Raw genomic sequence first — 26,893 nt, 5'->3', positions numbered from 1 at the left:
GGCGTTGCCTTAAATCCTAGACTGATTTTTAAAGGTTTTTTCACCCCTAGGAGACTGAAAAACTTTTAGTTGTTGACCAAAGAAACCACCATGCGGACTGTTAACTACCAGTTAGTTTATTGTCTATCTCTGTTGACGTTAGCACTACAAGACTTCCATGTCTTATTTGTCATGCAATCATGTCATACGTAAGTAGCTAGGACATGAGCAATTTTGTTGTTGGCTATTTAAAAATTCCTCAGAAATTTTTGTCATAATTTCCTATTTAAAATCTGAATTGCTTCCTGAGGACAGCCCTTCTGCTTGTCTGGCAGGTGCTTTGTTCTCTAGGAAAAGTAACAGCACAAAGAAAGTCACAGAATCACAGAATCGTCTAGGTTGGAAGAGACCTCCAAGATCATCCAGTCCAACCTCTGCCCCAACACCAACAAGTCCTCCACTAAACCATATCACTAAGGGCTACATCTAAACGTCTTTTAAAGACCTCCAGGGATGGCGACTCAACCACCTCCCTGGGCAGCCCATTCCAATGCCTAACAACCCTTTCAGTAAAGAAGTTCTTCCTAATATCCAACCTAAACCTCCCCTGGCGCAACTTTAGCCCATTCCCCCTCGTCCTGCCACCAGGCACGTGGGAGAATAGACCAACCCCCACCTCTCTACAGCCTCCTTTAAGGTACCTATAGAGAGCGATGAGGTCTCCCCTGAGCCTCCTCTTCTCCAGGCTAAACAACCCCAGCTCCCTCAGCCGCTCCTCGTAAGACTTGTTCTCCAGACCCCTCACCACGTCCAACAGGGAAGGAAAGCTCTACCTGTCCTTGCGTAATACACTGCCTTAAAAAGGTATTGAGGGCAAGGAGTGGACTCTCTCGGGGAGGCTAAGTAACCTTTACAAAACAACCAACGTATTAGGAAAAAGAGTTATCATTATCAATTCTCACAGTAAATGGGTGTATTGATAGGATGTGCCAGAGGGAAACCGGTGGAGTGCAGCGAAGCTTGTGACCTTGGCTTGTGACCATTGATAGGATTTTTTTTTTCCTGTAGCATCTTCACTTGAGAGAGAACAGGAGAAAAAATCCCAGGGTGCTGGTCTAGCTCTGCTGGTCTCGTTCTTTGTGACCTTGGGCACGTCAAATATCCACGTGGAAGCAAAACTCTATCAAAAGTTTTGCAAGACTGTAACACTTAGTTTTGAGATCTGTGGATAAAAGTGCTTCTCCCCTGGCAAGTACTATGGTTTTCAATGTGGTTCGGTCACAGGGAGATAGGATTATGCCACAGCGATAACTGCAGTGGTGTGTCTGACCCCTGCGCGATCCTGGGAGCAATTTGCTCTCATCTGCTGAATGTGAGCAGAGCTGCAGGAACAGGCGCGATAGAAGGCAGCGATGTCCTGACCATGTTCAGAATTTATCTTGGGTTTCGTTGCTAAGTGTGTTGCTACTGTGTTTTGTTTGAGAGGCAGGGATTGTTGCAAAGCGTTATCTAATGTTCCTTTGGGATGTTTGCATTAATATTTTAAACTTGTAATGAATTTCTGATGGTGGTTGGTTTTTGTTTTTGTCTTTAAATTGCCTTTGGACTTTTAATTATCTTTCACTCCAAGCAAAGTTTGCTTTCACTCATGAGTAAGATATTAAAGCACTAATAATAACTTCCTGTTTTTTAACTTCAGTAAGACCACCATAGAAAACATTCCACTCTATTTGTGATAAGCATAAATCATTTTATAATTGATGTGTTTTGTATTATTTTTTCTTTCAGTGACTGCTTAAGTAATATGATAATTTAAGTAATAGTTGCTTCCTTACAGCTAGTCCTTGATGAGTGTTTGCTCTTGATGTGAAATTGTAACGCTTCATTAATACCACTACTTGCAGGAGGCTTGCAGTAATGTGGGTTTTAATTCAAATTTTTGCTTTTGAATCAAAGAATCTTGAAACTCAAGTCCATGAAAATCAAAGAGCTTTGTCCTGAGAGGGTGTGTCTTTCTCCTTCCACCTGCAGGGCTGCAGGGTGATCCTAGAGGGTTCCTGTTTGCCTGGAGCTTGGCTCATTTCGGTGGCTGCAAATTCAAGTTAAGTGTGTGTTTCAGCTCAGGCCTGAAGGGGAGTGGAGCTGGGCCAGGTGTACGGATCTTAAGGCTAGGTGAATTTCTTTGTGAACATCATCGCACAGTTCATTGATTGTCAAATTTGCCACATCACCAGTCTGACACCTCTGCCCTGCTTAAACCTTCTTATGAGGATGGAAACGGCGCCGAAGCTTTGTATTTGCCATAAATACTGGACTGAAGTTCTTTCTGAGAGTAATTCTGCAATTATAGACCATGATGTCATGCCGAAAGGAGCAGACAGTCAGCTAGGCTCTATGCTTTAATGGTTTCTGTGAAATTAGTAATAATACTAGGAGGCTAAATTTTAATTTACAGTGCAAGGAAATGAGTAGTTTTCATAGGGCCAGAAGCATTCACCTTTGGAAGGGGTGTATGAAAACTTCTGGCCTTGACCGCACTCATTTCCAAGTGGGATGTGGCCCTCTCTGCTCTTTCTTTTGGTCAGGCAGGCTGCTATCCGCACAGCTGGCCAGATGTGCACAGGGCTCGGGAAAGGCAGCGCCTCTGGTGAGGTGGCTGACAGCTGCTGCGAGGGATATGGCAGCTGCCTGGGTTATTTTACAAAGCTGCTGTTTCCATCTGTAAGTTGATTTGCAATAGGATTACTAGAGGATCAGATCAGGCAGAGGTTAGGCTGAAGGGGAGACAGTAAGCATCAAGAGCATCACTTACCAGTACTTTAAGGGAGCAGAAACAGGCATCAGTCTCTTTGAAGCATGCCTCTGCACAGAGGGAATGCAATGCATCAGCTTGGTGCTGGGCAGGGAGGAACCCTGCTGGAAAACCAGGAAACAGAGGTAGAAAATGGGGTCCCTGGTGATTAGCAGGAGAGGTGCGGCCTTCAGACATCAAGCTGAACCCCTACCATGGAAATGGAAGAAATTTTATACAGTGGGCAAAGGCCAGGTAGGACACCCATAGCCTGACTCTGCAGTGCATTATAGGTCCTTTTCTCCTTATTCTTTCTTTCCTGCCATTGAGGTTTTGATTCCATGAGAACATCGTCTTGAAAAACTGACTTGCGTGGCTTTGTTCTCACTGGTCTCCACATGGGAAGCCTTGTCAGGCAAGGAAAGCTGCCGAGGCTGCCCCAGCAATCGTGGTCCGAACAGAGGGGAAAAAAGATTGTGGGAGTTTGGCACAACAAGGGCTCAGGGCCTCTTCCTTACAGGCACTGTAGTTAAGGAGACTTAATTGCTTCAGACAGCTCTGAACTGTGACTGTTAAGGATATGTTTGAGAAAGTATCTGAAGATTTAGGGTAATGAAATTTGAATATCAGAAGAATTTTAATTCTTAAGGAGGCAAATGTTATTTCTGGCGTTACGGGGTGTGGGCACTGATCCAAGCACGCTGAAGTCAATACAAAGCCTCCGTTTGGCTCCACTGAGCTTTGAATTAAGTCCACAGAATGTCTGATAAACTAAATGTTAGAGCAAGCTTCTGGTGTTAGCCATGTCCTTATGACAGTCGGTTCTGGTGGGATCAGATAAGCGTCTTTTGTAAAAGAGAGAAGCTACAAGTAAGAAGAGAGACTGCTGCTTTGCTTCCTTTGTTGTTTCTTACTATTTTGATTTGGGATTGGAAAAAAGTTTTTTAAAAGTTGCAGTTTTTATCTTGTGTATTTTCTGGTAAGATTTAAATTATGATCAAACTTATTATTGTGTATAATAAAAGGTTGTCAGCGCCTGCTGGGTAACTGTCTTGGTACTGGCGATAGGCAGGGAATACTTGGAAGTGCTGAAATGCAGTTGGTTGTATTTTCATTGAGAGTTTTTTTATTAGGACACAAGTGGCAAAGACATGGAAACATTCATTACATGAAGTAGTCTAAAATGTCCCGTGGTTGGTTGTCTGCTTAAAATGTGTGCCTGATGTATGGCTTGGCACCTGTGTATACACACAGCTATGCTTATGACTGCGTTTGGCATGTCCTGTGGATCACGCCCGCCTCTTTGTATTGATGTTTAAGTGCACAACTGAATATTGCCATCCCCTGAAGACTGAAGGAAATTAGGTCAGAGGAATCAGACAAACCTGCCAGAGGGCACAGTGAAAGAACTAAAACAAAAAAAGAGATGATTTCCATCCCAAAATGTCTGTAGGTACCGCCACAGAGTATAAACTCCTCCCGTATCAGTGGCCGTGTGTGCAGACACACAGTGGGCTCTCCTCCCTTCCTTGTGTACGCAGGTGTGCGCATACTTCGTGTTGGTTAGCAAGCTGGTGCTGTTTCTTCTTTTCACAGAATCCCTAAGGAGCAGTTTCAAATTGCCAGAAAGCATCAGCAGACTTATTTTATTGTGGCTTGGATGTGGCAAGCCTGGTGGTCATTTCTCCAGGCAGCACACATCCACCTCGCTCCACTGGCCTTCTGTGGGCAGAGCGTGGCTGCTGCGGAGGGGTGCAGCCCCAGTGCTGCCTGGAGGTTCGTGGGACCCCTCGGCAGCTTCTCACAGGTTGACAGTGCTGCTATCGAGACCGGCACTGCTTTATACCCTATGGAGCAGTTCTCAGTGCCTGAGATTTGGCTGCATCCTTGTGAACTGCTGGCGTTAGTGGCTGAGTCGGGGTTTGCTCCACTGCAGAACAGCCTGAGCCCCGTGAGCCACGCAAAGCCCCAGAAGTTGGCTGATCCCCATCCATTGCAGCTAATGGAACCATTGGGAAGGTACCCTGCTCAAAATTAAAGGGGGCCTGGTGAGGAGAGCAGGTCCTGAGACAAAAAAAAAAAAAAAAAAAAAAAAAAAAGAACAAATCAGTGTAGTCACAGCTTTGGGCTGTGAAGCTGCCTACTACCTGAACAGCTCATGCAATTTAACTCCCTTCTTCCTGTGTTGCAGTGCTCTTAATTTTGGGGTTCTTTGATCCACCTATTCATAGCTGTGAAGCGGGCAGAATTTAATCAGGCTCTGACAGGGGACGGTTGATTTTAATACTGGCCTCCAAAAAAGAGCTGTCGATCAAGGATGAGCTTTAATACCTTCAGCTTGCAGCTCCTTTAAACTTCTGCTGCAGCTGAGTGGTGCTTGGTCAGCTGTGGAGGAGCCGGGCACCTACAAAAGGCCCCTGGGGCTCCTCGGGGGAGTCCCTCGGGGTTCCTGCCTGCCCTTTGCATGAAACCTCTCATCAAGCTGGCATTTCCTAGCCACAGGAGGGGAGAGCTTTCCTCTTTGAATGGGGAGTGCCTTTCATAAGTGCGCATCCCAAAAGGCCTGCTGAGCTTTTGTGAGCCAGCCGGCAAAGGAGTTCTGGATTGACTCAGATTAAACCTTTGCTTATTGTAGCTGGAATGGGAACAGTGAGGACAAGGGTTACTTTCTGTACCTAATTTCAAGTTATTTTAGTTGGGGATGTTAGATAAAATAGTCAATGACTGGCAGGATGATAGAATATGGTTTAATTTCAGATTTACTATCTGCCAACACATGCCATTCAATCAGATAAACACAGGATTTCAGCTGTCATCACAATACCTTATGCATACTTAAAAATAGAGCACTTTTTCTCACACCAAGAAGAAATTGAAGAGGTTTATATATAGGATGTATACAGTCAGGATGCTAGAAATTTTGAAATAGTGTGCCATTTCTAGAGAGATTCCCTATCTTTAAATTAAGCAATTATATTAGAAGTAGTAGAAATTCTCAGGATTGCAAAAATTTTATCATTGTCAACTGCACAGAATAAATAAAAGTAAAGGAAACACCATGAGAAGTTGAAATATATAAAGTGAGGGAAATGTCTGTAGTATTTAGAGCAGAGAATTTGAGACCGTATAGAGGGCAATACAACTCAGAACTTCTCTGCATGGGAATACAGTTCCTCATTTGGTTTATAAGCTCCCATCCTTGCTGTTTAGTCTGTCCTGGTGCATGTATTGTGCCTATCGCTGTCATGCTTGAATGTCTACTCTGCTCGGGAGTTGCAGTTAGAAGATGGCAATCTAGGATTGCCCCAGCACTACCCTAAATTGGCTTTTACAATAAATGATATTTACACATTCTCCATCTGATGCTTCCATCCTGAAAACACACAACTTTGCTTAAGTAGAAACACTTATATAGGTAAAATGTTGCTGTATAAACACTTGCCACTGATACTTTACATTATAAATACGCAGGTACACAAATGAGCATGGCTTTTTGGCCCATGCACTTATCCAGTATTTGTTGGTTTCTTTTTTATTTTAACCCTTGTGAAGAGTAGTTGATGACACAGTCCAGCATTTTGTTGTGGTCTAGCCTGGTTTGTTTATGAGAGTGGCACAGAACAGCTTGTTTCTCTGAAGTTCGTATGAACAAACAGCAACAGGCATTTTTCTGCTCACAAGTCTGCTGCCATGCTTCCCCAGCAAGCATCCAAGCCCAAGCTCTTCCCTGCTGCTGCTTCTCTTCTGTTCAGTAGCCTCTTTATTCCTTAACGCCTACATAACCTGTACCTTCACTCTAATATTTCCTACCTATTTTGCTCTTTCAGCTTTTGAAGTTGGCTTTGACTTGGAGATGTCCTTGTTAGCAACCACTAGCACTTTCCAGAATAACCGATTATTGCCTGCCCTTGTTCCCTTCTTTATTCTACTGGCTGCTCCAAAATGAGCTCTAAAATGACGGCCTGAGCTGCTCAGCATAATGGTATCTTTGAAGCCAAGACTTGTACTTTGCTTTGAAGAGCAGCTCTAGCAAAAGGACAGCATTTCCTGGTGAACATAAGGGAAAGAAGGCACTTTTTTTGAGAGTGTTGCTCCTGCAGGTTTTTCTGCTGGGGCGAGGCTGGTGCATTTTGTAGCAGGTGGAAAGATGCTCGTGAGCAGCTCTGCTACAACGGATCAGCTAATTGCCCACGGAGACTTGAGGACAGCAAAATGCCAGGCAAAATGCTGAATTTCCTATTGCTCGGTCGTCATCCCCTTCTAGTTAAGTTCTCATGCACTTCAGAGAAAACCTTGATTATTGGCTGGTGGGTCCTTTGGCTCAGCCTTGCGAGAGTCTTCTCTACTTCCACCGCTCCTTCCAGGAGCTGGGTCTTGGCTGAGGAGGCAGTTCGTGCTGGGCTAGGCAAACAGATAAAACAAAGAAATAGCAAGGCTGGAATGAAGTCGGCGTGGGTGTTTTTCAATCTTAAAGGCTCTGGAATTTAGTTTGGTTTTCATTTTGTTTGTTTGGTATTTTTTTTGTCTCTCTCAGAAAAGCCTTTCACATACAATGATGTCCTAAACAATTTATTTGAAATCATTGGTGGGTGGCGCACACATTACAGGCTGTGGTTTCATTGATATGCTCAGCCTCACTAAGTAGATGGCATATTAAATGTTTTATTTACCCCGTGTGCTACCTGTCATCTAATCAGCTTTTGTTTTTGCTGCATTCTGCTTGTATTATAGCAAGAGTAAGTGGTTTCATGTAAATTAAAACCACATGAAACCTTTTAAAGCCATTTAAAAATACTAAATGGTTTTGCAAATAGGTTTGTCCGACAAGGATTGGAAGAAGAGCTCTTTGCTTACCCATTTACTCTTTTGTATGCTTATTAGAAGCCCCCCATGTGACTCTTTCATCAAACATTGCATCCTGGTACTCATCTAGAATGCCAAAAGTCATTTATACTGTGCTCAAGAGTGGTTTGCATAAACAGGAGGCAGTTAACAAAGAATACAGTTTTGAGCTGTGATTGCAAATGTTATTTTATAAATTACAACACAGATGCACAATGAAGTCAAAACATGCATTCCTGTGATGTTTTCTAGTGTGCCTGGAGCATAAAGCAGTGTCGGTATTAACCATTATTGCCAATGCTGCATTGTTTCACTGTGAATAATTTTGTTTCTTACAGGTGGATCGTATCATCTTCTGCGTCTTTTTGGAGATTGACTACAAAATTTTCAAGAAGAAAATGGGTGAATTTTTCCCTATAGGTAGGTGTAGTAATTGAGTGCCATCTGACTTGAAAAGATGATGCAGAGATAGACAACAGTTGGCATCTTTTCTTCTTTCTCTGCCTAAGCCAAATATTAAAATGTGAACTTTCTTTAGAGATCAGCTGCATGTAGAGGCCATGATGCCGGAGAAATGCAGACATTTAAAATTTGTGAACCAGTAAAGCTGTTTCGATAATGCTTTTGCAAAATCAAGCCTTGCTTTTGTATGCTCAGTACGAGTAGTTTGTTCATTCCTTATTGTAACCATATCTCCTCCCAAAACCTGGTGCGTGGCACTGGTTCTCTTGACTCTGAGAGGAAAATCATTTGCACTAATAGTAGCTCCTAGTGGATACAGCTTTTCTGTGCACTTTGTGCATGCTTTGCTCTTTCATTAATGATGCTGGTAGGGTTTCTCTGGGTCTGAAGAGATAATACCACAGGGGTTAGAGCCCAACTGTGTCTGAATGAGAACTTTAAACTTGAGCTGTCCCTGTGCAAGAATGAATTGGAGAAAGATGGCTCTCACTGGAGCACTTGGGAAATGTTAGCCATTCATCTTACGTTTCACACAGGAGGTTACTTTCTAGAATGTAAGAAAACCTGATAGACAGTAAATTTGTTCACACCCCTCCCATGCCTGTGATTTATTTTTATCATATATCATTAGAACTGTTAGTTGTTTTTTTTTTAATCAACCCTAACCTTCTCCCATTTTATTTTAAATGACATCAGTTCTACGATATGTGATAAGATCCCAATTTTAGTGTTCTGTTTTATCATCCCTTTCACAAGTGGCAGTCGCTTAAATACTCTGCACACTGTCTGTCTGGTGGAAAGGGCCTGTGAGTAATAGGAAGGAGAGCTTTGGTGTGTTGTGAGAGTCTCAGTTATTCCTACAGGATTTCTGCAGGAAATTGTGATGTTTCTGTCTCATCTTGCTAGAATAAAGATTTTCGTAGACAACTTTGTAACCTCCAGTTTGCAGTGATTGGCAACAAAAACCTAAAAACCCATTGCATTATTCTGGTAGCATGGAATGGTGTCTATCTGCAGAATAATATTTTGGGCTGGAGCACACTGAATATGCACTTCAGGCTGCATTCATGTCTAATCCGTTCAGTGTGTGCTTTTTTTAGGGGAGGGGGGTGGCAAATGTACTCCAACACATAGGACAGTGTGGTTGTAGCCTGCCTACTGTTGCTGGTTCAGTCTCTGCCTCTGCTGTTCAGATTAAGGTAGAGTAAGCTACTCTGTGTCAGTTTGTCAACAAATTATAGTATTAATGCCTTCATCAATAAGGTCTTTGAAGTCCCAGATGAAAGTCTGGTATTGTTACTACAAATGTCAAGTCCACCCAGGTCTGAAAGACCAAGAGACAAGAAGATGCTTCAGGTGCTGAAGCAGGACAGATCCAAAGGGGAAAAGAGAGGAATATGGGGGATTTATTTCTTTTTTGGGTTGTCAAAACCTAGCATTGTTGAACGCCTGAGCAAAAAGGACCTGTGTGGTTGGATGTCACGGTGTATAAAGACTTCTAACTGCATTGTGCTACATTGTGCAGATGATCAGTTGTACCATAGTTTTAAAAGCATGTTTATTCTCATGCATATAAAGTTTTTACTTTTTTTTTCTTGAACTAAAACTGGCAATTTGATACATGACCATAGTGAGGTGGTGGTGGCAGAGACCGTTTTAGTGCAGCACCATCCAGCAGTTTGCAGCCGATCCAGTGCCTTTGCAGACAGTTCTGGAGACAGATGCTTCATTTTTCAGCAGCCACAATTTGCTATAGATTTCTAAAAGATCTCAGGACCTATTTTCATAGGCTTCATAGGTTTTCAGTTCATGACTAATGATTCCAAATACCGGTTTTGATATGCCTTAATGATGCTGGTTTCCAGAAGGACGTAAGTGTCCACCGGCTGATAAGCTGGAGCTTTAAAAATAGCTAGGTTGACTTCTAAAATCTTCTCCCTAAGTCAGTGAAGGATTTTCCATGGCTAGATCAGTAGTCAGTGATTTGGGAGATCTGATTTCAATCTATTGTATCACCACGGGTGTGTGGTATGCTCTTACAGGAGTCGCTTAGATCTTCAGCTTGTGAGGAGAGAGGCAGAAAAGATGTGTGCTACCAAAATGAATTTCAGTTAGTGTCCCTGGAGAAAAGATCAGAGTCTGGGTATCTGTCCTGGAGAAATGCCCTAAGAATTAATATTCAGGGTCAGGCTTTTTTTGCCCTCCTGAAGTGGCACTTCTCTGCTGGGTACCTTCACAACAACAGATGGGCTGAAGTTGACCCCATCCTAAATTGCCTATAGCTGAATGGTGACAGCATTGGCTGGAGGTCTGAATGGTTATCACCAAATGACTATCATGTCTGCTGTTTGTTCCTTTTTTCTCTTGTGAATTGGTATCTGCATTTAACTCTAATATAGGTTAGACAAGTTCTCTTTGGACTCTCCACCTGTAGGGATATTCTGTCTCACTGCAAGACTAGTTTCTTGAACAAAGAATTTAGTGTGATTCTGTGTGAAGGAACTAGCATCTCTCTCTACCTTTGGCAATAAATTCCTGATATTTAAGCTCTGGAAGGAATAGCCACAATTCTGCTGGTGTTTTTTTGTTTGTTTGTTTGTTTGTTTTTAAAGTGAATCTATTAATGTAGTGAAATGAAAGTCTTTAAGGAAAGACGCTGTAAATTTGAGCTGATAGCACACTTTCTGAATGTTCACAGGAGAGAATAACATGGAGATGTTACTTTAGGCTTAGAGGAAAACCATTGAGACATTTTTAAATGTGCATCTCACGTTCAGAAACATTACAAAATACATCTACTTTAATAGATGTGGACAAAAATGCTTAGAAAGAAGAATATATTCATGGAGTTATATACATAAATAGTTATTTCATTAAACCCTGGTGCATTAATAAATCCAAAAAGACATCCTAGTGCTTGAGCTAGTCAAGTGATAATGAAATGAAGCTAGAGTTACACCTCAGTGCATTAGAGTAAGTGGAATATAGATATAGGGAAATTGTTCCATTAGTTGAACATATCATTAGACCTATTTTGAGAGTGGAATGCCAAAGAAATTAGTCAAGTAATAGTACTGATATTAAGACAACTGCCAAGAACCTTGTCATTTGCAAACTTTAAATATATAGGGGAAGAGGCAGACTTCTAAGTAATTTCATATCTTAGGAGTGTAGCATAGCTGTTCAGTAACAGACCAGTTGTCACAGGCTCAATGTTTCAGATCTAATCTCAGTAAGCAGTAGCCTGTGCAGAATCTGAGCCAAAGCCGGTGTGCTCTAAGGGGAAGCACTGCGTAAGCTTTAACTCAGAGTCAGGATCTCATCCCTGTGATGGCCCAGAAAAGTTTTAGAAGGTAAAGGTCCTGATCCACACAGAATTTAGTGTTGAAGCACTGGGGTTTTGCTGAGAAGTTTTTGTATGCTCTTGTTGAAAAAGAGCAAGGATGAAAGACTCCGTAGGACAACCAACCTTCTGTACTTAAAATGAATCACTGTTTTAACATAATAGGTGAGGCAAACAGCGATATTTTTTTTCCTTTTACCAGTTGTGTCCTATCTTCTAGTGGAATGAAATAGCTCGGATATCCTCCCTTCATCTGTGTTGGGAAATTCTCTCTGCTTAATCTGAGATGATGTCTTGCCACATATCTTTCAGGCAAATAAAATGCCCTTGCCTGTAATCCTGGCTCAGATGTGTAGTTCTTACATTGCTGGAGTCATTGCTACTGGTATTATGCATGAACTTTCCGGGAAAGCAGCTGATACTCGTATCATTTTTTCTTTTGGAATTCATTGTTTCTTCTAACACAATTCTATACAGAGCCTGGAATCTAGGCATTACTTTTATTGCTAAATATATATTTATAAGACCTACCAGAAAATGGTATAAAAGCAGTCTCCCTTGAAAAACTTACCTTACAGTGATACGTGTTTCTACGATGCTATTCATGTGAGTAAAATTAAGCACATTTGTAAACAGTTGCCAGCTGGAGGCAAAGACACCGTATTTTTCTCCTGTATCCTGTGTATACCTAACTACTTAATATGTCAGATAGATAATCTTGTGGGGACCTTCAGCAAATGCCTATTTTTCATGGTGACTGTTGTATATTATGAAAGGTTTATTTTAAATTGTAATGCTTAAAGTATTTCTAAATCTACCACCTGTTATCAGTGGATTGGAGTGGGTAATCGTTTTTTCTGGAAATGTTCTTTAGACAAAAATAATGTTATAAAAGGTACATATTGTGAAGCTGCCGCATTCCAGTTTATATTACATTCTTACTAGTTTAAACATAGTAACAAAATTACTTCACTAAAGCATCACTAAAATTGTTAGAGAGGAGAGGTTTGCACTTTTATTAGGCCAATTGATAGATGGAAGATGCAAGCTTTTAGACTCCGTGTCCTTTCAGAGCTAATGAAAGGATGCTGAGCCCAAGAGCTTGTTCATTTTTTCTGAGCCATATCAGTTGGTGTTGAGAGAGAAATTGCTTCTTGAAAAGCTCTCTCCCTTCTATTCCAGGTTATGACATTTATTCCTTTTTTTTGCCTTTTTCTTTTTTTTTTTTTTTGCCTTTACCCTGGTTGTCCCGTGTGTCCAAAGCAATGTGAGTAAGAACCACTGTCCCATATTAATCCTTCCGTTACTTCAAGAGGATGCACAACTAGGAAGTTGTGCATAAATGTGCAAATACATTATAATTGCAGAGGAAATTCATTGTTAAGAGATATACTGGGCTTGGAGTCAAGCTGGAAACTGTCTAAATGCCTGAATGAAGGGCTTTGTGTTAAGATGGCAGATCCCTGCACTAATACGTGGGTGAACTGTTAAGCAGAGATTGTGATTCCTGAACTGGCATTGAGGAGCATTGCCCTCTCCTTTTAATGTGGCACTGGGACTACAGTAGGCCTCAGCGTGAGCGAAAGAATCATGTTAGCCTTTCATAAGTAATCCTGTATCAAATGGGTAATTCGTTTGATAAATTTAGCCTTTCTATTTGCATTTGCAATGTTCATGAGCAGATTCGTTGAGTTAATTTGTCACCTGAATGCATTCCACAAAATATTTTTCATAGGCTGTTTTACTGCGTGGATAGGTGCCAGATGGTTTACTGGAAGTCCCTGATATCCTTTATTTGAGGTCTCACCTGGGTAGGGGTTTGCCTCGTAAGTCACGTGGCTGTGGTTTCTGGCCAGTTCAAGCCTCCAGGGCCAGAAGCTCAGAAACACAATTTGGGAAGTCTGCGGGCCCGTTGGCCTTCTCCCTGCCACCAAGGGCCTCCCTGAGGGCAATGGTGGTGGCAGCTACTTTCTCTGTCCCCAGGCAGTTTTCAGGTTGTATTCACAGCTGATAACCACCCGTGTCTCTTGCAGGTTTGATCTAGAGGACTGTCAGGCAGTGTTCCCCCCTTCTGTAGTGTTCCTTGGCAAAGCTTTAGCTCCATGCCACCATTTAATGTTCCGCCCAGCTTGGAAGTCAGTGGGGAGTCTCATGTTCAGGTAGCAATGAGTGAGGACTCTTTGGTGGGTGGAAGGGACCAGTGGTTTTGGCAAAGCTGTGTGGCAGACGGATGGTGATTTCACATGGAGGGGAAATGTTGGCTGAGTGACAGACCATACAGATGTTCAAAATGTCCCCCCACACTCCTTCAAGCTTTATTTATTTCGGAGGATGTCATCCTCAGATAGCACCTTCAGGCCCAGTCCCTGAAGGGCTTTATTCAAAAAAGCCGTGGAGGTGGCACAGCCCCACTGTTTGCAGCGATGGTTCCTTGTCCCTCGGTAGCGCAGGCGTCAAAGGAAGCACCACCTGTATGGGGAGCTGGAGGAGCCCGTGCACCAGAATAGGATGCTGGCTTTGCTCTAGTTCTCCCTTGCAGTGCATGCGGGTCCTGACAAAGTGCACTCCAATGTGAAAAGGGTGTTGTAAAATTGTTCTTAATCCAGAAGTTTCATATAGCCATAAGGCTTAGAATATCCACCCATTTCACCATGTCTGAAGCCATTTACCTCATAAAAATCTCAAGCTAAAATCTGAAGGTATTCATAAAACTGTGAGATGAAGTTTTTCTAGGGTCTTCTGTCTTCAATAGGCACAACAGTGATGGTGCCAGTCCTACCCCACATTGAGGTTGTCTTTCTTAGCTCCTCTGGCCAGTGTCTCAGTCTTCCAGATCATCTGTAGTGCAGGAGGATGAACAAGGAACAGCTCAAGACCAGTGCTTTGGAGCCACACACCAAGAGGGGGTCCCAGCTCCTTCTAACATGACAGTGGTTTTCCAGTACTTAATGAAAAGCTAATGGGGAGTTTTCTGCTTCGGTCTGAATCGTAACAAGACTTCCCTTCTGAATTATTTCCTGGCTGTCTGCTGACAGAGCAGTGCTCTAGTATTTGGCTGTGTTTTGAGTATCGGACACCTCAGGCCTGGGGCTTGAATCCTTTGGTTGTACACAGTTTGACAAGGGCTCGTGGTATTGTCTGCTATAATATGGTCTATAGAAAATTGTTTGCCTCGTCATTCTTGATAGTAGCAACAGCACTGCTTGGATCAGGATATGAACAGACAATGGAACTGTAGTGTACTTCAGTGCTATTGCTAGGAGCTTTTGGTCTGCAAAGTGAAGTAACTGCTCCCTCTTTTTTGTTTTCTGTGAATGTTTTCCTTTCCTTGTTTTGTGAGAGTGACGATAGAGCCAACAGTGAGCCCAGGAATCAGGGGAAATGGCTGTTTCGAAGTATTTGTCAACTTGCTCTACAGTCCTGAGCTCTCCAGCTCCTGGTGGATAAGGGCCTCATTGAAACAGTGAGGTGGCAAGCGATGACAATGCCCTTTGAGGTATGGGGGTTGTACAGATGCAAGGATCGGGCTGCTGCATGGGAGAGGGCAGGGAAGATGATGAGCACAGTAATTACAAAGTGAATATGGAACCATTGTTTACCATCTCTTGTAACACAAGGTATCCCCGGGTAATGATGAATCAGGATGACAACAAAAAGGAAGTTGTTTTTCACCTAATACGTAGGGAGTAGGAACACTTGCTGGGAGGTGCTGGGGAGCATGTAGGGCTTTGAATACAGCTGAAAGGAGGATTAGCTCAACCAACAGAGGCCTGGTCCAACAGTGGCTATTAATCAGCGTAGTCTATACATAACCTTATGGAAGAAGCTGCTAGGGGGAAGGGAAATGTGTTGCTGTTCTGTTCAGTCCTCCGCACATGGATGCCTGGCACGAGAAGGTAAACAAACATAAGCCTTCTCTGCATAATATCTTCTGGGTATGCATTTTCGAACAGGCATCTTTTCTTCCTGCTGCATTGCATGGTGTTGTATCCCACATAAAACATTCCAAATGCATTTCATGTCATGCTCAAAAATATCCCATCCTCTCCGGACACTGATGCTGAGTCACTTCACGTGCTTGAGTGCTTCTAATTGCCAAGGATGCAGTTAAATTTGTGTTTGTCTCATTTGATTGCCTCTCTCTTAGGTTACTGATGAGATTTTGTTAGAAGCTTGTATCTGCATGTGGTGACACATTTCTAAAACATAACATTTTGTGAATACTACACTAGCATATAGGTGGGTGAGAAATCCACTTTAGCATTTGTGTAAACAAAACTCAGTTGTTTTCAGTATTTTAAGGCATGGAACAAAAAAGGAAGTTCTGAAATAGGTTCTTTTTTTAAAAAGTATGCATACTTTCCCGAAGAGTGCCTTGTGCCTCTTGTGTAAGGTAGAAGCATCTGGGAAACAGAAATCCAGATCTGATCCTGGCTGTGAGCACCACTTCCTGCACTGGAACAATGTTGTCCAGTTCACTCGCAGTGGGAATGGCAGCTGCTGCATCTCCTCTGTATGCAGCTGGGGCTCATAAGGGTATATGTATTTTACTGCAGATCAAGTGATACGATGCATAAAAGAAGCCATCCATGTGGTGACAAAAAGAAAAAAAGCCTTCTTAGAAGGCTGGTACTAAGGATTTCTATTTGATATGGTTTCAAAAGCTACAAACATTTTACATTCAGTGAGACTCCAGTGTTATGGGACTGGTGTAACTAAGCAACACAGGAAGAAAAACTGCACTGATGCTGCAGTAAGGCCAGGATGTACAGTGTGTATCAGTGGAAATGTCTTTATAATCAAACCAGACTAAACAAAATTTGATTAAACTTGCTTAGTGTCAGGTGGGGGGCCTGTGTAATGCCTTTTGCTCTGTGTGAAGGATTATGGGATACAAATGCTCAGAACCGAAAGAAGCTCCACATCTCCTTCCAAAGCAGAAAAATGTTATTTTTGTTTGTATTCTTATTGTTGTTGAGACTCTTTTTATTTTGCCATTTTTTGGTTACTTCGTTGTTGTTCTTTCCATTTTCGTTTTTGTTCTTCCTCCTGTGTGCATTTGAAGATGAGGGAAAGCTTTATGGAAAAGATGTTTTTACAGGTAGAGGTGCTAAGAGTCAGGCTGGGCTTAGTTGATCCCATCTGGCAGAGGTTTCCAAATCTGCTTTTTCTTAAAGAAAATGTTCCCCTTTTCTGTGCTCTTGGTCAGTCCGTTTTACTCTGTCAGAGGACAGCGGAGTTGGAGAGGTCAGAACAATCAAACGAGCTTGTGAGCTCCTACATTATTGTGAGCCTTGTATGGACCTACAGGCTTTATCAAGCTCCAGGGTGTTCTTGTGTGTCTTATTTTGCTACAATAATGGCCAGTCTTTTATATTGAGATGGAGATAGAGTCCGTATGCTATTATGAAGATCCTGTTGGGTAGTAGCAGTGGTCCTGCGCTATCAAAAAGAAGTGATTTTCAATTGGAAGTAGACTAGATGGATGATTAGAAAGCTTCATAAGGCTGTTCATATAATTGCACAGATAGATGGATGAAGCTTTGGGGCAAAGTTTCAGAAAGACAAGTGTAGTAAAGAAGAATAAGGAGAGTGAAAACCCACTCGGTCTTTTCCACTTCTGGGAATCTGATGTTATCGTGGTTTAGACAGTTTGCAGCAGGCTGGTACCCTGATCCACGCTGCCACCTGATCCACAATTTGACAAAAACCTTTTCATTTGAGCAAGTGGAGACTGCCCTAAAATGGGATCCATCTTTCTCCATGTCTTGAAACTCGAGTACCACACGTCTTCTGTTACTCTGGTGGAAAATGTATGGGCAGGTTGTGAAGTTCCTGCTAGGCAAATGCTTGAGGGCAGGAACTCTTTCAGCTGGAACCCTGTTTTAGTGTAACAAATAAAGCTGTGGGACAGCTGCAGCTGTCAGTGCTGAAAACTTTTATGTATTTTTAATTTTTGTTTTGAGGCATCGGCAGTATAATCACCAGTTTGTCCCTTCAGCCTCCTGTACAGCTCATCTCATTGTTCAGCTTGCCATTGTGCTGTGTATACAGGCTGCAGAGGGGAGTTTGGGCCACCCCACCGTGCTCTCCCAGCCCCTCTGGCAGTTACCTTCAATCCATGGAACTGCTCTTGCATGGAGGTGCAGGCTGAGACACGTGGGTAGGCTGGATATCAGGAAGCAGCAGGAAGTGCTGAGAAGATGGACAAATACTGAAGGGTGAGACGAGGAAGCTGAGGAAAGGTAGAAAGAGGGAAGCAGAAAGGAGCCAGCAGCATGCAGTACTGCGGGGGGTTACTGGGAGCCTGGGATGCAGGTCCTGAATGCAGATCAGACAGCTGCCTCCCGCAGTTTGGAGCTGGCCCTCCTGTAAGGGCTCTTCAATGCATGCACAGTTACAAATAAAAGGTTTTTGTATAGCGCTGACTCTCAGCATGCTAACACGAAGAACAATGCGAATAGAAGCGTGAGCAACAAGGAGGAGGTTTAATGGCTTTGGGGATTAGCAGCGGTATTTAGAACCTTTCACCTCTTTGTTCCTAACATTAATCTTAACACAGATTCATCGTTTTAGCCATCTGGCTTGTGTTTGTGTGTATACAGTGACTAGTGAGACAGAGAAAGAACCTGACCAGCAAGGCAAAAGTAAAAAAACGTGTATGACAGAAGAAGGCATCTTCTTCTGTGTCAGTAGGAGCAGGTACAGTGCAATCATTCTGTTTCACCAAGCTCAGCAGGTAACAAGAGAGGGGAATGAAAGAGTAGCTGACATCTCCTGATACATGAATCTACCACGGAGCCTGTGACTTAAACAAATGTGTGTGTGCTGAGCAGCTTGCACCCAATTGCAAAGCTCCGTGATCTTATGAGATATAGTTAGCCCAGATAATGTGAGAGTTAGAGTGCCAGTTTCAACCACAGGTTGACTCCGCCCTGCAAATTGTTTTATAGTTGACTAGAAAGTGTTCTCCCATATCTTTCCACCTTCATTTTATATACCATAGCCCAACCGTTTTTGGAAAATTTTGTGCTCTCAAACTTAGGAAATGTTTTGGATTAGATGGCTTCCTTGTACCCTAAGTCTTGTAAATACTGATGTGAATTTTCGTGGGAGTGGGCTGACCCTTGCAGGGAGTCACTGTCAGTTTCTCTCCCACTCCAGGCTGCAAGGTCTGTTATTTTTGTCCAGCAAGAGCCAAGGTAGCACTGCCCAAAATCTGGAGTTTTAATTGGGGAAACCACGTGAAAGGTCACTGCTCTTCTCTGCCAGACACAGGAGTAACCAAGAATGAGTACGTGTGCATACACTCAGAACATGTTTTCCTATTAAATTGAATTTTTCAAGAGCTCTTGAGTACAAGTGAGAGTTACAGAGGGCCTCGCCTCTGTGCTTTCAAATGTGAGAGTTTGGGGAAGGAATACTGACCATTTATCTTCAAGGAAATGGTTACTGGCATCAAAGATTCACTCTAGGGTTCTTCTGTGGTTTTACTCAACTTTGCTTTGGGAATGACAGTCTGGTTTGCTTCGGTTTGAAATATGTATCACTCTAGAAAGCTTATTCTACATGAGGTAAAAATGTGCACCGGGAACATGAAAAATAAACCTAGATATTACAGAGCTGATTTAAAGCAAGTTTGGCACTGATTTAGCCTTATATTATGTATGTAGAGCTTCAGTAAAAAAAAAAAAAAAAAAAAAATATTTGCTTTTACTTCTTCATAACCGGTAACCCAGAAACTGCCTGTAATATCATACTTCTGGGCAAAAAATGAAAGAATTTTGGACATAAATTTCTAAAATAATTGGTTTTGGCATAGATCTCTGACAGCTAAACATGGTGTTTATCACTTTAGCCAGCCACACCAAGGTCAGTGAAAGAGACTGCTTTATATATGACAGAGAAGCACTTCCACCAGATGCATTAATAGCATAAGAATAAGAATTATAGACACGTGAAATGACTGGGGAGTGCTGTGTGCCAAAAGAAACTCAGACTCAGATATCAGTTGGGGCAGAATTTTCAAAGGCACCTGGAGATCATGTCACAAAACAACTGGGAGCCCATCTCCCATTTTAAGAAATGATGTAAGGACTGTACTGCCTTTCAGCGAGACTTAGTTTCTTTTTCCAGAAAAAAACCAGCACTTAATTCACAATAAGTTCACAAAAGAAGTCTTTGCCTCTTCATAATTATGTTGCATAATGACTTCACTACTTTTTAATAACATCAGATTTCTTGTCTGTGTCCATTATCACCAACTTAGAAGCTATTCAGTTGCTTTGGGAATTTCATATTCCAAGTCATTTACAGAACTATAATTAAGAACTTCCACAGAAGACCAGGTGATATATGTATGTTAAGATATTATATTATGCTGATTTAGTGTCAAGTTGTAGATTAATTTGAAATTGTATCATGCTGGTTTCATTAGAAATGCTTCCATGGATAGAACATGTTATTGGAAACTGAATAATTAATAAGCTTTGTATTAACCAAATGGTTTCTGAGTGGTTTGTTGAAAAATGTCAGGACTCTGTTTGAAAATCCTGGCTCTGTTGAAGTCATGGCAAAATTCCCACTGGCTTCCTTCAACAATATTTCTTTATCTCACAAGCTACTTGTCAAAGCTCCTTAAAGTTTCTGTGTACAAATTTTTTTTGTACAATAGGGGTCAATACGCCGTTTTGAACTCCAAAGCAATCGTTTGCAGAATAAGGAGAAAGGAAGTGAAACGTGCAGCAACTTTGTTCAGTTCTGATCCTTTGTGCCAGACTGAAGTGTACTCGAGAGAAATGTAACCTGCTGTCATTTAGTGCCTTCTACATGTCCTGCCCTCCAGGCCATGTCTGACTGCAATGGGAGGGGGCAAAAGATGGATACAGGTCCATCGACCGTAGATTCAGAAGTTCCCATAAAAATTCTCCAGCTCACGGTTATTTTGTTTTAATGTTTTGATTCAAGCATAACTCCCAGTGGAGGCCTCTGTTATTAACTGATTGTTCTCTTCTCCTTGTACTTAAAATAAGTTTTCAGGCTCCAAATCATGATGAAAGCAGAGCTTCAGTCCTCCTAGTGTGTGTCACAGCATTTGAATCTCAGTGGAGTTTATGGCATAAAGATCTGATCCTGTAAATTAGGACTTAAACAGTACTGTTAGTTTCCAAGACCATTTATCACAATACTGCAGAACTGCTCGGGTTCAAATGGTGGTCATGATATGCACATACACAAGTGGTTTGAAAGATGTAATGCTTTAGGCAGAAATTGTAGGCTTGCTACAGAATTTGCACCTTCCCAAGTCCATTAAAAAGGATATAAATACAGTCTATATGAATTAGCAACCCAGTTGTCAAACTTCTGTGGTCAATAAGCTCTCCACCACATGATTAAAGCTCTGAAACATTGTATTATTAGATGTTAACAAAGGCTAATTCCACCTCCACCACCCCGCCTCATCAAAACAGCTTGTGGTAAGAAATATCTTTGTTCCCAAAATGTAATTTTTTTCCAAAGGAACCTGCTTTCTGCATATATCATCTTAATAATTGTATGTGAATTTTGAGAGGGAACTTCTTTACTGTGAGGGTGACAGAGCACTGGAATTGGTTGCCCAGAGAGGTTGTGGAGTCATCTTCTCCGGAGATATTCAAAACCCGCCTGGATGTCATCCAGCGCAATGTGCTCTAGGTGATCCTGCCTGGTAGCGGGATTGGACTAGATGATCTTCAGAGGGCCCTTCCTACCTCAACCATTTGCAGAATTCTGTATATTATGCAGAATTTTATTCCCTATCTTTGTGCCCTGCATTCCCTGCATCTGCGTAGTAGAAGTCTAGAATCAAAACTTTCTTTTCCCATCTCTCTCCAGATCTCATAACAAAATGTTAAATGGGAGGAGGTAAGCTAGGATATGTGGAATTTGAATCATGGAATATTTTTTTAGATGTTTCCTGATATTAATTATTTGCCTTTTTTTTTTTTTTTACAGATGATAATGAAGAGACTGAGATGAGTGAAGAGACAGGTGAGTAAGCAGTATTTTATGCCCAAACATATCACATTTGGGAAGCATGAACCAAACTGAGAACGTTCTTAAAACTAATTGCCTTGGTTGTGATAAGCAGTGTCAATCATTTATTGTCAACATTATAACAGTTTTCTCTCTTTTTTAACATAATGTAGGGAAAAACATCCCTGATGATAAATAATACATAGTAAGAATGGCTGAGACTAACTTTTTAATATCATCTGTTACGAGCCTCTGGGTTATCTTTTACTTTTTATTAGTAAGTAATTCGAACGTGAATGGGAAATAATTAAAATTCTACAGTCTCTTTGTAAAAAGGTGTTAATATAGCAATTCTTGAGTCATTTGCAATTGTGATTAGTGGCCATGATTTGTTTGCAATGAAAACAGTAGCAAAACTCTCCCAGCAAACACTTAAACTGTGACTGGACAATATTTCAGAGTACTTTTTTTTCCTGGAGCTGACTATTGATTGTTGGAGTACTTGCCTTGTTACCACCTGCCAGTTAGACATCAGCCAATTTTCAGCTCATCTAATGGTGTGTTTGTCCAGCCAATGCTTCTGAGCATCTCAAAATGCTGCAATACCTAGTAGCAAAAGCTATACAAAACTGTATTATATGTACTGTTCTCCTATTGTCCACTGAGCCAGTCATTTCTTCACAGAATGAAGTCAGGTTGGTCAAGCATAATTTGCCCTTGCTAAATCCATGTTGACTACTCCCAGTTACCTTCTTGTCCTTCCTCACCTGTTTGGAAAAGGATTCCAAGAGAACATGATACATGTTCTTCCCATGGACTGAAGTTAAAGTGACGGCTTATACTTCTCTTGATATCCTCCTCCATGCCTTTCTTGAAGGTTGATGAAACATGAGCCTTTTTCCAGCTGTCAGGGATGACTTTTTTTTTTTTTTGGATGATAAACAGCAGCATTTGAATCAGATCAACCATCTCAGCTCCTCCAGGCTATCGTTAGCCTGCAGCCTCTCTGCTCTTGGCTGCTCCTCTACTTCCCAAATGACACTGGAATGTGTGGGATCTGGGAGTGGGCTTTGCCCATGAGCTGAGTACCTCAAGCTGTTTCATATTGTCTATTACTAGGTTGCCTCCCCATTCATCCAAAGAGAAATACTTTGTCTGAACCAGCTTTTGCTAATAGCATGCTTGTAGGATACCTTTGTGTTATTCCTCATGCCCCTACTTGGTTTTAGCTGCTGCTGGTCTTGGCATTCAGTCTTCCTGATTGCATCCCTGAGTACCTTTCTCCTCTCCTTTTGTTGCCTGTCACTCACTGTCTCTTTCTGTGTTCTAGTTCATGAAGTTCCTTGCTTATGCAAGTGAGCTTTCTGCTGAAATTCCCAGTCTTTCTACACAATAAGATGGGTTGTTCCTCAGTCATCAGTTCCTGGACATCCTTCTTCAGGCCAGCTCCTTAGCGCATTCTGTCTAATAAGCTGGAAGTGCAGAGTCCTTACTCTGTCCCTTACCTTCCCAGCTTTCTCCGGAACTCAGTAATTCCTTATCTCATGATTCTGGAAGCCCAAGTTGCTATCTCTGGCCACATTTGCTACTGATTCTCCCACATCTGAGAGCAGCATACCAAGCAGGGCATTACTTCTCATTCTCTCTAGAAAGAATTTGCATTATGGGTGGTCCAGGCACTTCCTGAATTGCTTACGCAGTCCTATGTTACCCTCACAGCAGATGGCTCAGGGGTTAAAATCTCACATGAGGACTAAAGCTTCCAGTCAGAAGACTTCTACTAGGTGTTTGAAGAGAGCTCCATCCACTTACATTTTCTTGATCAGACTTTCTGTAACAGGCTCCACCACCATACCCTGTGTTACTTTCTCTGGTGACCTACACCTGGAGGCTCTTAATGGACTACTTCTGTTCTTTAAGAGACTTCTGTGCAGTTAAAGACCACCTTTTATATGCAGCAAGCGTAGCTTTCCCTACTCTTCTTCTCCACCTGTCCTCCATGACCAGCTAGCACCCTTCTGTGACAGTGCATCACGTGCATGTACTCCCAAGTCTCTGTGAGCCTGGTTGATCTGTAGTCCAGGAACTGTGCAGGAGCTTCCAGCTCTTCTCTTCATGGAAGGACATTGGAATCAAAAAGGAGAGACACTTGGAAAAAGGCAGAGACTATACCAGCCAGAAAACAGAGGTAAAAGCTTTTGAAGCAGTGTGTTGGCTGCTTAAATTGGCAGGATTGTCCTAAAGACAAATGGATTATGATGATTTATGCACCCAGTTAATTAGCTTAGAAATTATAAATTCTTTAATAACGGTATGTATGCATTAATGTGCAAACATGGATATACACAGATATGTGTTACTGTGATGGATTAACACATTCTTTTATGGCTTTCTGGCCTGTTGATTTTATTACATATAATTGTAATTACTTTTTGGTATCAAGATTACTGGATAGGAACTTTCAGAGATTTTAATACAATTAGTGTGATTAATATAGTTGTACATATATACATAAAAGAAGATAAATGAAGACTGTCATTATACAACAAACATTTGCCAAAGATTACCCTACAGTAGAATTTGCAGTATTCATCTAATGTTTCCAGTTTCATTTTTTACAGTTATCATGGCATGTATGCTTTTTAAAGTCCAATTATTTTGCATTTTTTGTCTTGTTGCTTTTATGGAGATTATGCAAATTACATTTTAAAAAGCATTTAAAATTAGAATTAAAAGGAAGTATATTTCCACTTAATAACCAGTCTTTTCTTTCTTGCCCTGTATCCTTCACAGCTTCATTAATTTAGGTGAAGCTGCGTAGCTGCTCTGGGAAATAATCATTGAATTAAGTTTTTTGAGGAAGATATTCCCATACATATCTGCCTTTTTGTGCATATGAGACAGATGAGATCACAGCTTCTCCCACAGGTTTACTTGTAGGGTGCTATGAACTTCAATTTGGTCCTTTCTTTCTGATTTGAAATATTTTGGGAATCAGTGCATTGATTGTCAGCAATCAATAGCTATATGACCAAAGAGAAAAATCTTCTGTATATCTACTCCAGTAGATGGGAGTTCTGTCATCTTGACTTATCTGTGTATGCACTTTTTAATGATTGCAAAACGCATTTGTGGGAGTTATAAATGCATACATAATTTCTGCATTGAGGAGAGTTTTTGGTTTTATGTTCAAATAGTTATCAGTTTGAAAGAGATCTACTTTTAACTATTATGAGGGAAAAATAGAGTATGAACATCTAGTCACCTCTTCAAGATAATAATTGAATAATCATTCTTCATTCCACTTGACTTCATGGGTCATGACTCCAGCAGATGGAATCAGCAGTTAGCACCAGTATTGATGACCCTGTTTTGTTGAGCTGTCCATATCCAATCTGCTTTGGGGTTATTTCTCCAATTCCTGTGGTGTTTGTTTGGCTTTCGGTTTTGTTTTTGTTTTTTAAGAGGGAAAAGAGACAAAAAAAGAAAAAAAAAAAAGAAAAAGCAACTGTTGGATTCATGGAGAGCACATGCTTCAGGCTACACACATGTACGACCTTTGGCAGAGATTCATGTATGCTAAGTTTCTCCTAAATCCATGTGCCTACAGCACGTCGTTGGCTAGGTATTTCTGAGGGGCCGATATCTGGCCAAGAGAAAACATGGAGAAGCACAGGGACTCAAATGAAATGTAGACTCACTGTACCAATTTCAGTTTGAAGAATCTAGTAGAACGATGTGGATATTACAGAATCAGTCCTAATTAAAACCCGGTGGTAAGAGTTATAGGGGAAAAAAAGCTGATCCTGGTCTTGTGTCAGCTAAAGTCAGTGGGAATATGTCCAATGGTTTCAGTACTCAGCGATTTAGGCCTTGGGAATGGCTAAAGAATTAGCCAGGAGTAAGGAATAACAGATGACCAAATGTGCATCTTACTGAGTGATGTACACATTATAAAAGTAATCTCTGTCTTGTGTTTCTACCACCCTGAAGTACAAATATCTCATTACTTGCACAAAGGCCTTTTTTTCTATGATTTCTCTTCAAAATAAATAAGGGAATATCTTAATTGCATGTCTGCCAGGTAATGTCCATTAATTTCTGTGTTAATATTATACAATTAAACAGACAAGAATGATCATTTTGGTGAGTTAATCACATAACGTCACTGCATATATTGGAAATACTAGAAAAAGAAAAACATTTGAAAATACAAATAGCCTAGTCTTATTAAGTATACATACTCAAGACCACCCTTTTAATGGCATTTAACTTACAGGATTTTAACCCATCGGTTTGTTATTCTGGATGCTGTTTCTTGTAGCAGCTGCTAGCTTAACTGCACCATTTAATTCAATGAGCTTTGATATTATCATATTTTATATGGCTTGCTGTTAGAATGGCTTGAGGCAAAAGGGCAGATACAGTACCAGGTATGGACTTGTGCAGGTGTACATCTCAGCTTTCTGTTATGAGTGATACCCTACAAAAGTAAAGAAAAAGACCAGATGACCTAATGGTCTTGTCTGCCTTTAACTTCAGGTTTTTAAGACTGCAGAGTCATGATGCTTGATGTTTTCAGCCCCATTAAGGGAAGATTATTCTCAACTTTATCTTCTGAAGGACTTGGCTTTTATACCCATAGCTTCACATATCCATGCATAGAAGCGTGCAAAATAAGTCCTAATACTGCCATAATTGCGCAATTGCAGTGATTGCATCTGGAAATTACAGAACCGTGTGCTATTATGAGAAGCATAGTCCAGATATGGAATAATACTACATTATTATGCATGGACATAAGTTAAATCTCCTATCATTATTAAAAAATAAAAAATAATAAAGTGTTTCAGTTCTGAAGCTATGTTCTCCCCAGCCTGTTTGGCTTCACTCCCCACAGGGGGACCAAGGCCTTTTGGCCCCCTGTGTGTGAATGTTGACACGTTACTGTCTCTTGTTTCCCATCTAATAGTTGTTTGTAAGAAATGTCCTGCTGGTTATGCCATTTCTGTCCCAAGTATTCTACCTAACCACCTATTCGTTACTTCAGAAACTGCAGCCAGCTATAGGATGGCAGGCCAAAGGATCTCATTGACACTAACAAGAGAAGCACAATTATAAGCAATGCTGTATAAATACAGTATTTCCTTGTACACTCCACTGTGTACACAGTCTTAAACTTGGACACATTTTTATTGGAGGAGACTTTCTCTTTTACTGAGTGGAAAATAGCAAACATTTGCACACAGTAAGATTCGGACGCTATGAGGGATTTTGGAAATAGCTTATTTGGAGAGACACTCTCAGATCTAAGTGGTTTGTTGACCCTCTGTATTAGCCTACAAGGAAGAATAATTTCTACTAGTGTTAGATCTCAGAACACCTTTTGTACGGATGCTTATGCTCAGAAAACCTTTGATTATGATCAGTTCAGACACCTATCTAGGTGTTCTGTTTTTAAA

The 26,893-nt window shown here is 41.3% G+C and overlaps 1 protein-coding gene across 3 annotated transcripts in view; it reads left to right on the top strand.

Annotated features, from left to right (window-relative positions):
* The window catches only part of MACROD2 (mono-ADP ribosylhydrolase 2), an 861,378-nt gene that overhangs the window by 768,295 nt on the left and 66,190 nt on the right, over window positions 1-26,893 (top strand). For all 3 annotated transcript variants that reach the window (XM_040553148.1, XM_040553147.1, XM_040553146.1), the window contains exons 9-10: window positions 7,951-8,032; window positions 21,411-21,446. In XM_040553148.1, coding sequence (XP_040409082.1) covers window positions 7,951-8,032; window positions 21,411-21,446 — 118 coding nt within the window. The remainder of the gene's footprint in view (window positions 1-7,950; window positions 8,033-21,410; window positions 21,447-26,893) is intronic.

The sequence above is a fragment of the Cygnus olor genome, chromosome 3, assembly GCF_009769625.2.
Source record: "Cygnus olor isolate bCygOlo1 chromosome 3, bCygOlo1.pri.v2, whole genome shotgun sequence".
Taxonomy (NCBI): Eukaryota; Metazoa; Chordata; class Aves; order Anseriformes; family Anatidae; genus Cygnus; species Cygnus olor.
This window is presented reverse-complemented; position numbering and strand designations above follow the sequence as displayed.